Genomic DNA, 18,077 nt, shown 5'->3' with positions numbered 1-18,077 from the left:
GAGGATGGCTAGGTAACTGAGCATACAGTAACTTTTCCCAGGGGAAGAGGAAGACTGGGCATGTGAGTGTAACGGTATTTCTGGCCCGGCCCGACCCACCCAATCTCACATTGGCCCCTGTGGTCTAACCAGACCCCATTACAGTGTAGATATGCCTGATGGTGCACCTGTTGGCTACAGGACTCCTGAGTCTCCCGCATGATGGTGTGTGGGGAGGACCCGTCCAGACAGGCAGCTGAGGTAGTGTGCTGAATCTCACCTAGTTCCAGTGCAGCGCCTCCACCTCATCAGGGTCCCTGCGTCCGCATGGGGATGATCCTGACGAGGAACTCCTCGGTGGTGCAACCTCCTGTGTAATCATTGGACTCTCACACACAGGGGTTTCTCTGATCAGCTCCATCTTTATTGTCACGGTGGGCATAGCTGCCCTCCACAATGGGGTATATTTAGCCGATCATCTCGCCTGTGCTCCCCTTTGATAGGTATGTCACCTAAATCAGGGATTCACTATTCCCGCAGGAATCACTGCCCTGTGCCAGGTCCCTGGACACAGTCTCCCATGGAGTTACTATAACATAACTAACACTCTAGCAGAACTTCTTCCTCAACTCAGACTTCAGGTAGAACTTCCAGCAACTGTACTCGCCTTGAACTAGTACCTTTCAGCAACTAACTTTTAGACACAGTGCTGTGCCTTATGTAACTTCTGAGGCTGACACACCTCTGACATCACTAACCATGGAGTCAGAGCATGTGACCAGTCCCATCCATACACAGGGCACCCCACCAGGGTGTGAGGGAAAACCTCCATGATTACTGCTGGCATGCCCACACTTACCAGGCCTTGCTGCCAGCAGGAGAGATGACTGTAGGCATTTTACATGACCGCTACATTCTCCCCCTGGTGAATCCCATCGTCCTCGCTGGGACCTAAATTTGTATACCTCTTTCCAGGAAGCACTGTAACAGAAAACATAATTAACATCACACAAATTTCCTCATAATGCAGTACACATGAATACAGTCATCCGCCAAGCCCGCCCCGACCAGCAGCCACGGACCCGCGTAATGCACAGTACCACCTAAAAATAGTGATAGGGGTCCGGTTTCTTTACTTCCCTACCCCCCATATCCAGAACTGTTACTGAGAAATGCCTGGGTAATCCCCTCTCTGGTCTATATGTTACTCTGTGTTTATAGATATTTCTCCCAATGGCCCATATACGGATTAAATGTTCTATCCGTTCCTCGGCCTTCTTTCCTATCACGGAACTCCCTCTCCCCACTAGGTGCATTTCTATGGCCTCCCTAAGCCACCTATCCCGGTTGTCCTCTATCTCATCCATGAGAGGCTCAGGGACATACGGGTACTCCAACCCGTGGGAAGATTTATACCGAGCCATTATGGTTCTCTCGGCCCTACTAATTCTAGTCAGGTCAGCCTTACCTGCCCTCCCAGGCAACACCCATGATAGGGGCTCATCAGGATCCACGGGGTCTGATAGTATGCTAGGACCCATAGGCTCTATTTCCCTATTCTCAAACTGCAGCCATCGCTCCTGCAGCTCTCTGTCCCTCTGTTCTGGGGTAAACTCTCCCACCGCCCACCAATAGTCCACTACATCCTCTCGCCGGATGAGGAACCGAGTGCGGTCCATCCAGGCCGAGTACCCTTCAAATAATGGGGCCCACCACCGGTTCTCCCGAAATCTGTTTGACCCTCCTGAGTCCCTGTCATCGTCCATGGAAAATACCCCTGATGACCTCTCAGATCGCGGTACGGACCACCTAAACGACCCCGAGGCCTTTACTACGGGTTGGGGTGCTGTAGTTGCCACTCTCAATTCTCCTCCTCCCCTTGAATCGCCCTCCGTAGCGCCACTGCGCTGCCTTTCCCCAGTCCGTCTTCCCTCTCTCCCTTGTGAATTGTCCACGTACTCCAGGCTAGGCGGTGAACCCGGTGACCGTGGGATGGGGGTAGGGGTGTTAACTATGGCGGGGGTTTGGGCATAGGGACACGGAACGGGACCCCACGGGGTTACGACCCGCTCCTGGCTGTCCGTAGACTGGTCCAAGGATGATGTCTCACCCTCCTCAGTCCTGAGATCGTCTCTCCAATTTCTGGGCCTTGTAAGTGATCGGGGACCTTCCCCCGATCGCCGAAGCGTCGCTGCTTTTTCTTCATGGGTTCCGCCGTCGCCACCGGAAGTGACGTCCTCCCCGGAACCGGAAACGCCACCATCTGGCGTGGGACCCCCATGCGGGATCTCTTCCTCTATGACGACATCCGGTTGCTCCGCCGTCGTTGCCGGAAGTGATGCCGTCCCTCCACGTGCGCTTTGGGCCTGGCGCGGCCCCTCCAGCGCTTCGCCGTCCGCTGTAACCAGGTAAGTAATAGGGCTGCTTGGCTTACCCGTCCGCAGGGGTGTAGGCGTCTCTCTCCCGTCTCCGCTAGGTCCTGGGATGGCGGGACTCCGTCGGTCGGGTCGCCGATCTGCGGGGGACGTCCTGCCACTCACCCCACGGGGTGTCGTCCTTCCGGTCTGCCTTTTCAGCTCCGCTTTTACCACCGCCAGCTCACGGAGGTCCTCGTCTGAGTAATCCCCTTTTCCTGACTTAGGGGTCTCCGGGCGGGGTGACAGTCTCTTTTCCCCGAACGCGGGGGTTGATTCAGCCGCCTCGATCGCTACTGACCCAGCCGACTTGACCGGCTCCAGTCCCTTGTCTCCGGGACTCGCGCGGTTGATCCATAGCGCGCCCGGGGACACGGCGGAGCGCCTTGTCACGTCCACTGGGGGGTCAGCAGGCTGTATAGGAATAAATGTGGGCATAGGCCACAGGTACAAAGTCCCGCAATGAGGGCAACGTGCCGCCGTGTTGACCGTGCCACCGGGCAGCCCGCATTGTAGGCATAGCCCAACCACCGTCTCGGTATTGGCCACCCTCACCACTAGCACCCCGCCAGGCACTGAGTAGGGCTGTGTAGAGACCATTGTGCCCACCGTGGAGGAGCAGGCCATTCTCTTTACAGGAGCCACTTCCTGTACAGGTCTCTCCTTCTCAGTGGTTCCTCGCAACTGACTGATGGAAGTTGCTGGATCCGCCACTCCCTGCTTCGGCTCCTCCCTTCTCTGACAGAGCTGGAACCCGCCCCTAGGGGTTGCAATAATGGGCGGGTCCCACAGGAATATCATGCCCCTTAATTAAGGCCGCACCTCTCTCAGTCCTGGTGGGCGCGGTTAGCGTTTTCGCGCCAATTTCACCACAAGGGTGGGGGTCTTTTCCCGCGGCTAGTTCCCGCCTTCTCCTGGCAGCCGCCCTCTGTGCAAGATAACCATCCTTTTTGCACGGCTCTTCCACGGCCGGAACTACTTTTTGTAGTGGCGCCGTCTGGATATCAGTCCCTGGGCCCAGTGGGTGCATTCCCACAGGCCATAGTTGAAAGTCACTCCCCCTGGTAGAAATCAGGGGAGGGTCCCATAGACTAAGCGGTTGACTCAGCACAGGGGCTGAGTGAGTCACTGTCCATGCAGGCGCAGCCATAGCTTTCGCGCCATACCCCCCATCAGGGCGGGGCTCTGCTGTTCGCGCCATTCCCGGCCAGCTTTTTGCAAGTCCTGCACCAGCCACATTTTCTGTGACTGTCCCATGCGGTGTCCCTAGCAAGCGGGAACCGCCATTTTGGTTGACTTTTAAGCCCAAAAAGTCCGTTTGTTTGTTTTCCTCACGGGGTTCTCCCCCAATTATTACAATTTCCTCACACTCTTCAAGGGTGGCCCCTCGCTGTCCTAAGCAGGATAAAAATGGGGCAGCCACAGCCTTCGCTCCGCTCCAGAGCAGACTGGTTAATGATAACTCGGCGACAGTCTGCTCTTCAGTGGGTTGCACGCCACGGGTGCCCTCCCCATCAGCCTCTGTCCGCCATTTCATGTTCTCCGCCCCACGCGGATCCTCCATTCTTTGGGTTGTCTCACTCTCGTACCAATTATCGTACATGGGGCTCCGCTCTGCGGGGCAGCCACCACACCGGTACAATAAAGATTAGCTTCAGATGCACCACCACATGTGTACCTTATCTAGGTGTGACCCAGTGTTGCACTACCTCAGGCTAGGCTCACTCTCTCAGTGTCTGCTGTGACTCCTTCCTCCCAGTCTGTGCTCCCTACGGTGAGTGTCTGGAATGGGCTAGGTACTCTGGCTCTGCCATGCAGTACTTGGGGCGTCTACCTCTCTTGGTCAGCCTAGCGCAGACCCTCTCCAGGATTCCTGACCAAGTTAACAGGCTATCCCTTCTGGCATCCTACCAACTAGCACTGCCTCAAGGTGACTCGGTCAGCTATAGCCCGGCTCCAAACCCCTCACTCCTTTCAGGCCCCTAGGTTGTCCCTGCGAACTGACAATATCCCGTCAGCCCCTGACCACCCCTAGATCCGTCCCTACGCAGCACAGAGTGGCAGCAGACCCTATCCCTGTTTCCCAGTGTGCCTAGCTAGAGCCTGTCCTGATGACAGATCTGATCTCAGCAACTCGCCTCCAAATGTAACGGTATTTCTGGCCCGGCCCGACCCACCCAATCTCACATTGGCCCCTGTGGTCTAACCGGACCCCATTACAGTGTAGATATGCCTGATGGTGCACCTGTTGGCTACAGGACTCCTGAGTCTCCCGCATGATGGTGTGTGGGGAGGACCCGTCCAGACAGGCAGCTGAGGTAGTGTGCTGAATCTCACCTAGTTCCAGTGCAGTGCCTCCACCTCATCAGGGTCCCTGCGTCCGCATGGGGATGATCCTGACGAGGAACTCCTCGGTGGTGCAACCTCCTGTGTAATCATTGGACTCTCACACACAGGGGTTTCTCTGATCAGCTCCATCTTTATTGTCACGGTGGGCATAGCTGCCCTCCACAATGGGGTATATTTAGCCGATCATCTCGCCCGTGCTCCCCTTTGATAGGTATGTCACCTAGATGAGGGATTCACTATTCCCGCAGGAATCACTGCCCTGTGCCAGGTCCCTGGACACAGTCTCCCATGGAGTTATTATAACATAACTAACACTCTAGCAGAACTTCTTCCTCAACTCAGACTTCAGGTAGAACTTCCAGCAACTGTACTCGCCTTGAACTAGTACCTTTCAGCAACTCACTTTTAGACACAGTGCTGTGCCTTATGTAACTTCTGAGGCTGACACACCTCTGACATCACTAACCATGGAGTCAGAGCATGTGACCAGTCCCATCCATACACAGGGCACCCCACCAGGGTGTGAGGGAAAACCTCCATGATTACTGCTGGCATGCCCACACTAACCAGGCCTTGCTGCCAGCAGGAGAGATGACTGTAGGCATTTTACATGACCGCTACATGAGCGTAGCTTGTCCAGGAAGGAAGAGGAGGGTCAGACATGAGAGCGACACCAGGGAGCCTGGAAGAGAGCAGCAGGCAGCATACTGATCAAGGCAAGCATAAGGCAACTCAGTCAAATAAATACTATGGTTCAAACCAGGTGAGGGACAGCAGCATAATTGATCAAAAGCTGAGCTAGAAAGCATGCTAGGTAAGTAAGGGTAAAGCTCAGCTGAGATTAATTAAACAGTCTGCTGCAGCAATGCAGGCTGAAATTGTAACTCCCTCACATGACAAGGGCTGGAATTGCAACTCCCTCACATGACAAGGGCTGGAATAGTTACATGCAACAATATATATATATATATATATATATATATATATATATATATATTTTTGTAACGGCTGGACCCCCCTTGTCTGACCCACCCAATCTCACATTGGCCCGTGTGGTCTAACCGGTCCCCATTACAAGGTCGTGTGTGGTGGTGCACCTGCAAGTAACAGGACTCCTGAGTCTCCCGCTTGGTTTTATTAGGGGATATCATCAGGACAGGTCGCTGAGGTAGTGGGTACGAGTCCAACTTACTTCACGTGCAGCGCCTCCACCTCATCAGGATCTATGCTTCCGCAGGGAGATGGTCCTGGTGAGGAACTCCTTCTCGGTGGTGACCGCCACTGCAGAGTAATCTCACACTCACACAGTGGGGGTTTCTTTGAACAAGGCATCTTTATTATATGCTTGGATGTAGCAGACTGCCCCATGCAGCTGCCGGCTCTAGCCGCACATCTTTCCGTGCTGTCCCTTTGCCAGGTACGCCCTCCCGTATTGAAGTGGGATTCCCTTTCTCCTAGGGAGATCACCACTGTGCCAGGTCCCTGGACACAGTGTGGCTTAGACAGACTTGATTGGTCACTCTGCTACCGCTAGTTACAGCACTAGGGTCACAAAAGTATTCCTCCAATCCCTTATGCAGGAAGATACATTCTACCAGATGCTTCTCTGCCAACCTTGCAACACTTTTCAACAACACTAACTGACAGTGTTGTGCCCTTTATACCTCAGGGGGCAGGCGCATCTCTGATGTCACTATCCAGGGACTCAGAGCATACAGCCACTTCCTTCCTTACACAGGGCACCACACCAGGGTGTGAGGGAAAACCTCCATAACTACTGTTGGCAGGCCTATACTTACCAGGACTTACAGCCAACAGGGAAGATGTATGCAGTCATTATTATGCATGGCTACATATATATATATATATTTTTATATATATATATATATATATATATATATATATATATATATATATATATATATGTATCAGTACCGTGTTAGCCGAGCTTCAATAATCAAAAAATAAATAGATGATACCGTTCTGTGGCTAACGAAATGCTTTTATTTGTGCGAGCCTTGTGTAAAGCACTGTATATACTGTGGGCTCCCCATTCATTTTTATTCACACTGATACACATACACACTCTTTCCTCACTTGCTTTCATTACCTTTTGACACCTCTAGCCATAAATCTCATCCACACCGGGGGAAGGAACAGCACAGATAACATTCCAAGAGACACTGTTTTTTAAGTAACCTTATGCTTCATTCATTGTAACATCGCCGGAAGAAGAGATCAGTGTATCTCGAAAGCTCGCACAAATAAAAGCATTTCGTTAGCCACAGAACGGTATCATCTATTTATTTTTTGATTATTTATATATATATATATATATATATATATATATATATATATATATATATATATATATATATATATATATATATATATATACATACATACATATATATGCAAATACAACTGTATGCTCATCTGCATGTCTTAGGCAGGTCTGCAACCCCGCCTTTCCCCATTATCATCCAGCATACAGCACTTCCACTGCAGCAAGGGATTCTGGGAAATGACATGCAAATGAGCACACATTGTCACTTTTTGCCTCAAAAACCATTTTTAACATGGTTCCCTATAGGCTTAAGCTTGCTGCATGGTCACAGCTCAGGTGCATACCCAGAAAACCATGGTTTTCTGGGTATGCACCTGAGCTGTGACCATGCAGCAAGCTTAAGCCTATAGGGAACCATGTTAAAAATGGTTTTTGAGGCAAAAAGTGACAATGTGTGCTCATTTGCATGTCATTTCCCAGAATCCCTTGCTGCAGTGGAAGTGCTGTATGCTGGGTGATAATGGGGAAAGGCGGGGTTGCAGACCTGCCTAAGACATGCAGATGAGCATACAGTTGTATTTGCGTATTTGCTTTCCTGTGGAGGGTTTTTGTCACTTTTTTTACTCACCATAACTTAACTCAATATTATGGTATATATATATATGTATATATATATGTATGTATATGTGTGTGTATGTATATATATTATCTTGGTATATAGTTTTAATGTCCCACTCAGTATTATATCTATATATCACAAATAGAATGACCTAGTTGCAAAAATAGAGAAAAAGAGAAAAGGACATAGGAAAGTATGTCCTAGCATGCAATTCACTGCTTGCAGGATAAGTAATCATCTCTAAATACAAGCAACTTCAACATGAAAACAAGATTAGTTTCTTTGCTTACTTACTTGAAAATGAAGGTGCATCTGTAGGTTTTGTATTCTTATTTTCCATCTTCGAATCTGAAGCTTTAACAAGAATTTCATGGTTATCATTAAAAGTAAAAACGAAATATTTTCTAAAAAGGAGTTGTTATTTCAAATAAAATTACCCTTTTAGTAATCAATAAAATTAATTGCACAACAGGGAGCACATTTTGTTCACATCTCTATTCTGCAAGTAAAAATCCCTAAAATAAAAATAAGTTTGAGTTAAACAAATATCTTGTATGACAAAATCTCTTTGGCGAGTGGGTATGTCCCCCTTTTGTTTCCATAAATCAATCCGCTTTTATCCCATGTCACACGAAAACCAAATATATAAATTGTTTCATGGGATATCTTTTACTATTTGTAAAAGATGGATTGTATCTCTTACGAAGGACTTAACATATACAACCATTAATTGTTAAAAGTAATCTATGTACTTTGATACATTATTGGTGATGCATCTAATGCCTGAGATAATGAGAAGACCTAGTGGTGCCCCTTTGCATCTTTGTGGATTTTGGGAAGATGGTAGAAAAGTATAACTGCGTTTTCATAAAGGAGTTAAGGCTTTCATTTGACTCTCTAACAAGATATTTCTCAATGGATCCACAAAAGCTATTTTGGGACTCCGCTTCAGTTTCTCATATGTGATATTATAATTTATTAACCTTAAGGCCCCTTGTACATGTCCTCTCTGTTCTGAATAACTAGTCCGCCTCCCCTGTTGACCCTTGTCGAGAATGTTGTTGATCTCAGTCAGCTTTTTAAGTGCTATTATCTAATGGTGGTTAAGGATGTTATTAATCATAAATGTCACATTATACGGGGTATCAAACTCTCGACACACCAATTGATAAAATACTTTACTATGCTTCTCTTTAGATTGAATGGGGTACGAGGAGAATGTCTTTCTTAAAGAGCTATTGGATACAGGATTGCTCACGTTTTGTATATGTAGGGTATCCCAAGGCATAACCTCTAAATCCTCAGAATCATGACAATCTGAAGCCTGTTCCATCAAGTGACACCTTTAATGGCTTACTGATGTTTAAAAATACGTTTTCAGGACCCTTCGTTGGGTATATTAAAGTAGAGGCTGATACAGTAAGATATATTTAAACTGGTGCAAAACATCAATAAACTGAAACAGTGACATGCAAATAATTGGTGTCAGACTAGTATAAGAAGGAGGTATGTAGTCAGAGTGGAGGTGTGAACTGTCTGCGCATTTGGTCCATGATTTTGCAGCCCTGATGCATAAATTAAATAATAAAATTAACTTAACATCAAAGGGAGAACATAAATGTGGACGAGGCCCAATTGTTGCATTCACATACCTTTAGGTGACATTGTTTCTGTAGTACTAGGTACATGTTCCTGTACATTAATAGGATGCATTGTAGCTTCTATTTGAAGGAAAACAAACAATAAATTATCTGTTTTGGTTGAAACTTAGATATATACCTCAACTAAAATCATCTACACTCTATTTCACGGACATTATTTAACAGTAAATGCTTGTGATGAGGCTGTCGGAAATTTTACATAAAACGTTTAGTTTATTCATTTAAACCTTGAATCAGTGTTTTGCAGTCTGTAAAATGTATCTAAATGAGTGTTCATTTGCATGTCATTACCCAGAATCGCTGGTTGCAGTGGAAGCAATGTATGATGCAGGATAAGGCAGATTTGGGGACATGTCTGAAACACGCCAATGTGCTCATAAGCATTCTTTATCATTGTTGTACGCTGTTTAGTGGAAGTCTTCTTTATCATTGCTTATATACTTAAAGGAATCTGCAATAAGATACTATGTTGGAGTGTAGCCTAATTGGTGCTTTAGCCAGAGACAATGTCAGCAGCCTTCTCCTTTACAAGCTGTATGTATTGATTCAACAAGTGGCAGATAATGTGAATGAGGTAGGTCAGGATAGGGACAAGAAGTAGGGGCCAAATATAAAAGTAGCAGAATGGGAGGATCTTTACAACACGTAAAACACTAATCAGCCTATTCTATAAGCCTCGATAAGCCACTAATCGAGGCCTTTTAGGCCAAAATGCCTACTGCTATTCAATATGTCTCGATAAAGAGGGCGATAAAGGCATGAATCGCCAATTTTTTCTGCCTTCCAAAACACATCGCCGTGTGAGCAGTGATAAGCAACGTATCGGCAGGTTTTGAAACTCGTGCAATTCTAGTAGCCTCAATTAGTTTATCGAGGCTAATCGCGGCTCTAGAATGGTGAGTTTCTCCCCAAATCCTCACGCCAGGAAAAGCTGGCGTGAGGCTGGGGAGAAGCTGCTGAGAATCTGCTAAGAAGGAGTCCTCCATTGCCAGTAAGAGTATATGAAAAAATACAATCTAATGGCCCCTAACCCCTTAATCACCTTAGCGATTAATAATCGCTATAGTAATTAAACGGTTAACCCACCCTCCCACGCTACCCACCTGGGAGGCCTAACCACCCACCCAAGGGCCACTATACCCACCCTCTATCTGTTGATTGACACAGAGGTACATCATACCCATATAATATTGGCATGATAAGCCACTATAGCAGTCAAAGGTCAACCTATTAAAACAATCAAGCACAACAATACACAACAATTAAAGAAATAAACAAGCAGCTAAACACCACAACAATAAAAGAACTAAAAAGCCTCAACTACACATCAATAAAATTATTCTAACACCAAAACTGCTAAAGAATAAAAATTATATTATACCAAAATAATAGAATACAATTAAAGGAACACCTAACCAATAAAACAAATCAAGAAATAAAACCGCTAGCCAACCCACAAATGTACTAAAAACAAGCCATCCAAATTCCAAACAATTTCATTAAAACAATAAACAGAAATAGAAAAAATACCAATCAATACAAAACAAGCATTTGCCAAAAAATGCATTGCCTGTCACTGTATGTATCTGTAGCCTAAAGGGACACAGATTAATACATTAGTAGTCAATGGGCAATGAAACCCATAAGAATAAATACAATAAAAAAACCTGAAAAAAGACATTTACATACATTCAATATTTTCCTTACCTTTAGTAGTCTTCACCCTCCGAATCCCGGCGTATCAAGAAGCTCTTGACCCGTGACGTCATCACCCGCAATCCGTCTCCAACCACCTTGAAGAACAGCATAAGGTACCAAAATCTTCTTCTATCTTCATCTGTCATTATTTTCTTTTTTTCTTTAAACTTCTATCGTCTTTCTTTCAATCCAAAACCCAGTGGTAAATCCAAAATGGTTGTTGCCACGTCAAGATCTTCCGCTAAAAAGAGATGTACAGGCTTTATATAGGGCCTGTGACATCACATTTTAGGGTCAGATGGTACAGCTCCAATCCGATTGGACACTGTATCAAGTGCCCACCTCTTTTTTTGGTTTTATTGTTAAGGATCTGAAGTCACCTCCAAGGGAGGTACGTCACATCCTTAAAACCACATGGCTAATATCCCATGGTTTTACAGCCAATTGGATTAAAGACAATCCCATTGGTTCGTGTACCATGTGATATGTGGTGATTTACCATTGGGTTTTGGATTGAAAGAAAGAAGATAGAAGATTAAAGAAAATAAGAAAATTAAGACAGAAGGGGAAAGAAGATGAGATAAAGAAGATTTTGGTACCTGATGCTGTTCTTCAAGGTGGATGGAGACGGATTGCAGGTGATGACGTCGCGGGTCGAGAGCTTCCTGATAAGCTGGGATTCAGAGGGGGAAGACTTCTCAGGGGTAAGAGGGGTAAGATAAATATTGAATGTATGTAAATGTCTTTTTTCAGGTTTTTTGATTGTATTTATTTATTTTAATGTTTTTCATTGCTCATTCACTCTAATGTATTAATCTGTGCCCCTTTAAGGTACAGATAAATACAGTTACAGGCAATGCATTTTTTGGCAAATGCTTGTTTTCAATTGATTGTTATTTTTTCTGTTTATTGTTTGGATTAAATTGTTTGGAATTAGGATGGCTACTTTTTAGTACATTTTAGGGTTGGTAAGCGGTTTTAATGAATTAATTATTTTGTTGGCTAGTGGTTTTATTTATTAATAATATAATAATAACCATATTTTGTTCTTGTTTAGCGCTGCTAGTTTTACGTAGCGCTTTACAGAGACATTTTGCAGATACAGTCCCTGCCCATAGAGCTTACAATCTATGTTTTTGGTGCCTGAGGCACAGGGAGATAAAGTGACTTGCCCAAAGTCACAAGGGGCACGACACCGGGAATTGAACCAGGTTGCCCAGCTTCAAACTCATTGTCAGAGTCAGTGGGGCCTATTCATAAAGCAGTGATAAGTGGTTTTAAGTGCGATAAATGCCCTTATAGCGTGATACTGCCTGCTCTGCTATTCACAAAGCAGTGATAATAGTGCAGTATCATGCTATAATGGCTTTGTATCACCCATAAACAGTGCGAAAAAAATCGTACAATAGGCCACAAAATGGCAAATCCACATTTTTTTTGCCAGTAACTGCTATTCACAAAGCAGTGATAACTATATTATATACTATAAAAGTTCACAATTTCTTTTCACCAGCTAAAGGCTGGCACAAAAGAGATGGAGACATGCATAAAATAATTTTTTCCCCTGCACAGCATTAATACAAGAAGCCGGCGGGGATTTGGGTGGTCCCCGTGGGTGTCCGGGGGCCCAATGGGTGTCTAGGGATCCTTGGGTGGTCCCCGTGGGTGTCTGAGGGCCTCTAGGTTGTCTCTGCGGGTGTCCGGGGGCCCCATGGGTGCCTGGGGTTTCTTGGATGGTCCCCACAGGTGTCTGGGGGTCCTCTGGTATTCCCGTGGGTGTCCGGGGGCACCACAGGTGTTCGAGAGTCCTCAGGTGGTCCCCTGAGGTCCTCCAGGTGGTCCCTGCGGGTGTTCAGGGTCCTCGGGTAGTCACCGCGGGTGTCCGGGGTTCCTCGGGTGTCCCCGCAGGTGTCCGGGGGTTCCCACTGGCCTGCAGTACCAATCCAGTGAGGAAAAATACACTGCTATAAAGACCCAGATATGGATAATAGTGCATTTGCCCATTTAAAATAAAACATTAACCAGCTGCATAAATAAAGAAAACTTGCACTTATCCCTGCCATCCTGTATCACTCCTTATCGCCAAAAAGGCATACTGCTATTCAGTAATCCCTGATAAATCGGCGATAAGAGACCTTATCGGCAATTTTTTTTTAACGAGAAAAAAAAACAACAACAAACGAGCGTTAATAAGCCACTTATCGGAAGGTTGTCAAACTCATACAATTCTAGTAGCCCCAATTAGCTTATCTAGCTTTATTATAGCTTATCGAGGCTAATCGCGGCTCTAGAACAGAGATTTCCTCACAAAATCGTCCCACCACAAAAAGTTGTCAGGAAGGTGGTGTGAAGCTGCCGAGAAGCGGCAAGACAGGACTTATTAAAAAAAATGCATTTTCCTGCATCGGATTGAGCTTTCTGCTAAAGGATGTCTTTTTTCTACCCCTTTTGTGTCTAAAGCCCTCTCCCGCCATAAACCTTTCTCACTGACTGCCCCACACCTTTGGAATGCCTATCTCCTCAATATCTGACTAGTACCCTCGCTATCCATCTTTAAGACCCACCTCAAAACACACCTGCTTAAAGAAGCATATGAGTAGCTCCATGGCTGATAATTAACACCTCTTACATAAACCTTGGCCCCTTGCAGACACACTTACCAGAACTAAGAGATAGAAACACAAAAAAAGCGCAAGACGCAAATGGTGAAGTATATCAAAGTAATCAATATTGTAATAAAAAGGGTAAGTATTCTGCGTACATCAATGTTGAAATAAATGCGCATTTACGTGTTAATAACACAAATTTACCACACGGCAAACATCAGATGGAGTGGTCTGGCGGATACAGCTCTGGTCTCTCTGCTCCTGTAGACTGGAACTGCTGCCTGCGTCTCCCACGGTCTCTCACAGCAACACGTGATTTAGCACCCACAGCCTCCAGCAAGATCGCTCGGTCACCAGGTCATCTTGCGATCTTGCTGGAGGCTGTGGGTGCTAAATCACGTGTTGCTGTGAGAGACCGTGGGAGACGCAGGCAGCAGTACCAGTCTACAGGAGCAGAGAGACCAGAGCTGTATCCACCAGACCACTCCATCTGATGTTTGCCGTGTGGTAAATTTGTGTTATTAACACGTAAATGCGCATTTATTTCAACATTGATGTACGCAGAATACTTACCCTTTTTATTACAATATTGATTACTTTGATATACTTCACCATTTGCGTCTTGCGCTTTTTTTGTGTTTCTATCTCTTAGTTTGTGGGAGTGTTGAGCCACTCTTTATTTTAGCAGCAGACGCCACTTCCAACGGTTTTGTATGGATTTAATTTAAAAATGTGTCACTTCCACAGTGGGGTTGGGCCTTGCTTTAAGTCAATTTATAACCAAGGCCTTATTATATGGTGTTTTACTTAGACATTGTCTTCCTAACAATTAAGTGTCTTTTGGGTTGCGCACTTTTTTCTGTTTAAATTGTACACTTACCAGAACACCTTCCTACTGTCTCTGTACGTTCTTCCTACCTACCAATTAGATTGTAAGCTCTTCGGAGCAGAGACTCATTTTCCTAAATGTTACTTTTATGTCTGAAGCACTTCCCCCCTTTATGTGTTATTTATATTATTTGTTATTTATATGATTGTCACGTGTATTACTGCTGTGAAGCACTGTACAGGCATACCCAGCATTAACATACGCAATGGGTCCAGAGCATTTATGTAAAGCAAAAATTTACTTAAAGTGAAGCACTACCTTTTTTCCACTTATCGATGCATATACTGTACTGCAATCGTCATATACTGTACGTGCATAACTGATGTAAATAACGCATTTGTAACAGACTCTATAGTCTCCCCGCTTGCACACAGCTTCGGTACAGGTATTGCTGTTCAGGACGTGCTGACTGGCGCATGCGCGAGCTGCCGTTTGCCTATTGGGCGATTATGTCCTTACTCGCGAGTGTACTTAAAGTGAGTGTCCTTAAACCGGGGTATTCCTGTATACATTAATGGTGCTATATAACTAAAGACATACATACATAATACATAATGGCACATTGAGAAATGGCAGAGGATTGACCTCCAAACAGACAGGGCAGGAAAATTGTTCACGTCAGTCTCCACAGACCGACGTCATACTGTATTTCTGGAATGTTTTTTCTTTTTTTTTAAATGATTGGAAAAGACTCATATTAAACAGAAAGTTCGAACTCCTCAAATTAGAAACTTAAAAAAATTAGCAAGTTTTAATTTGCTTACAAACTCAAATGTTTACATCATTTCTTAATATATATATTTTTTTAAGAATATGAGGAGACATTTTTGGGTTTTGATTAAAATTTTGCTTAGGTTGGAAAGTGCTTTCTGAAGTTCAATTTGAGCTTGCAAAGTACAGTAAACTTTCCTATCGTTAATTGTCAGTGTTACAGTACCACCAAGTGTGGCGCAAAAATGAAGTGAGATGTTAAAACCTTTCATATTCGAAGACATTAAAAAAAAAAGACTTGCATACCATTGCAAACCCGCCTCCAAAAGCAACAAGGACATCGTGACCTCAGTCTGCAACCTTTATTTAAACTACATCTTTGTATATCCATCTACAGATTTTAACAAAGATACATATTTAACATCTGTTATGAAAAAGTGAAAATAGTTTGTTCTGGTAATTAACTAATAAAGTATGGTTTTATGAAAATGTAACATCACTAACCGATAACATATTGAAAACAATTCTCCTGTATTATCCCTTATAGCATTTGCCTGGAAAATTAAAATTATACTATGTGCTCCCAAACCCCAAAATTGTGCAGGCATACACACTATACTAAGGCATGTACTGATGGAGCAGATGTTATTGCACCCGTTATCATGTGTTATGGCACTAATTTGCACGTGGTGGTAGAAAGTCATGGTAATTTGGCAATTTACTGCTCCATTTAATTGTATTGCAAATGACCTGATAACGCGTATTACCCAGTAAAACTCAAGGACTGTGGTAATGCAAAATTGTATGATAACAGGGGGCAATAATGTGTGCTACTGTACATGTGTATTGTTTTAGCCAACAGCTGGTTAGAAGAACACATCTGCTAATGAGAAAATTTCCCTGGAGATCTAATTGGCACAATTTTACTTTACTTTGCACCCAATGTTCTTGCCTCTGTCTGGATAAAAATGGATTCTTGACCTCAGCCTGCTTGATTTTGTTTACCAATCTTATTCTAGAATACCTTTAGCTATACTCTTACTGGTCTTAACCTCAATTTGTTCAGGTTCCTTCAAGTACGAGGGAGCCTGTATGTTTCTGTTTCTCATGTATAAAATACAGTTATCCTAAACTATACCGGTCACTCTGATGTTGTTTGATCTCAGTCAGGCCTTTTTCCGGCTACTCATCTATCATACACAGAGGAGGTGGACTCAGGCCCCTGCACTAGTAAGGATGAATACATATAGGGAAATAAGGATTGGTTACATACTGTAAATATATTTGTATTTAGGAGAACAAAAAAGTTGGTGAGAGGTGAAATATATATATATATATATATACAGCTAAACCCCGTTATAACGCGGTCCTCGGGGTCCACCCCGAGACCACCGCGTTAGTAACGGGGTCGCGCTAATTTAAATTTAAAAAAAAATGGCCGCCGCATCAGCGCATATTCATCCCGCGGGACAGGAGATGGGAGCGGGGATGTCCCTCTGGTCCCCGCTTCCCCCTGTCACCGCGGGACAGGAGATGGGAGCGGGGATGTCCCTCCGGTCCCCGCTTCCCCCTGTCACCGCGTGACAGGCCGCGGGATGGGAGGGGGGATGCCCCTCCGGTCCCCGCTTCAGGAGGAGCAGAGGGAACTGGCAGGGAACATCCACACCTCACGAGCCGCACAGCGCATGCGCATGCGCACGGCGAACGTGAGGGGTGCCTAAAGTGATCGCTGTCGGGATGTGCTGCTTTGGAGACAGGTAAGCACAGTCTCCGGAAGACCGCAAACCCCCCCCCCCCCCCGCCGCAGCACAGGGCCCTCGCGCAGCAGTACAGGGCCCGCCGTAGCGCAGGGTCGTCCTGCCACTCAGCCGCAGCGCAGGGCCCCGCCACCCCCCCACAGCATAATGACATCCCACCCCCCGCCCCGGGCCGTAACACCAGCCTAGAGGGGAGGGGGACACACCGGACGCTCGGACACCCTTTCCCCTGGCTATGAGGGGGTTAATGTTGAAGAGGCACCACAGAGGTTGGGTTACCTTGCTGTGTGTGTGTGTGAGCAGTGTGCAGTGTGTGTCAGTGTGAGCAGTGTGTGTGCAGTGTGTGTCAGTGTGAGCAGTGTGCAGTGTGTGTCAGTGTGAGCAGTGTGTGTGCAGTGTGTCAGTGTGAGCAGTGTGCAGTGTGTGTCAGTGTGAGCAATGAGCAGTGTGTCAGTGTGTGCAGTGTGTGTCAGTGTGAGCAATGAGCAGTGTCTGTGCAGTGTGTGTCAGTGTGAGCAGTGTGTGTGCAGTGTGCAGTGTGTGTCAGTGTGAGCAATGAGCAGTGTGTCAGTGTGTGCAGTGTGAGCAATGAGCAGTGTCTGTGCAGTGTGTGTCAGTGTGAGCAGTGTGCAGTGTGAGCAGTGTGCAGTGTGTGTCAGTTTGAGCAATGAGCAGTGTGTCAGTGTGTGCAGTGTGAGCAATGAGCAGTGTCTGTGCAGTGTGTGTCAGTGTGAGCAGTGTGTGTCAGTGTGAGCAGTGTGTGTGCAGTGTGCAGTGTGTGTCAGTGTGAGCAGTGTGTGTGCAGTGTGTGTCAGTGTGAGCAGTGTGCAGTGTGTGTCAGTGTGAGCAGTGTGTGTGCAGTGTGTGTCAGTGTGAGCAGTGTGCAGTGTGTGTCAGTGTGAGCAATGAGCAGTGTGTGTGCAGTGTGCAGTGTGTGTGCAGTGTGTGCAGTGTGCGTGCAGTGTGTGCAGTGTGAGCAATGAGCAGTGTGTGTGCAGTGTGTGCAGTGTGTGCAGTGTGTGCAGTGTGTGCAGTGTGTGCAGTGTGCAAAAAAAAAATTTTTTTTTTTTTTTAAAACGGGAGCCACGGGAAAACCGCGTTATAACC

The 18,077-nt window shown here is 45.8% G+C and overlaps 1 protein-coding gene across 2 annotated transcripts in view; it reads right to left on the bottom strand.

Annotated features, from left to right (window-relative positions):
- Positions 1-18,077, bottom strand: part of EMCN (endomucin) — a 131,520-nt gene that overhangs the window by 27,509 nt on the left and 85,934 nt on the right. For both annotated transcript variants that reach the window (XM_075609167.1, XM_075609177.1), the window contains exons 5-6: positions 9,301-9,369; positions 7,943-8,002 (exon numbers count right to left, since the gene is read on the bottom strand). In XM_075609167.1, coding sequence (XP_075465282.1) covers positions 7,943-8,002; positions 9,301-9,369 — 129 coding nt within the window. The remainder of the gene's footprint in view (positions 1-7,942; positions 8,003-9,300; positions 9,370-18,077) is intronic.

Source organism: Ascaphus truei, chromosome 1 (assembly GCF_040206685.1).
Source record: "Ascaphus truei isolate aAscTru1 chromosome 1, aAscTru1.hap1, whole genome shotgun sequence".
Classification (NCBI taxonomy): domain Eukaryota; kingdom Metazoa; phylum Chordata; class Amphibia; order Anura; family Ascaphidae; genus Ascaphus; species Ascaphus truei.
Note: the sequence above shows the minus strand (reverse complement) of the source record. Positions and strands in the feature narration are given on the sequence as shown.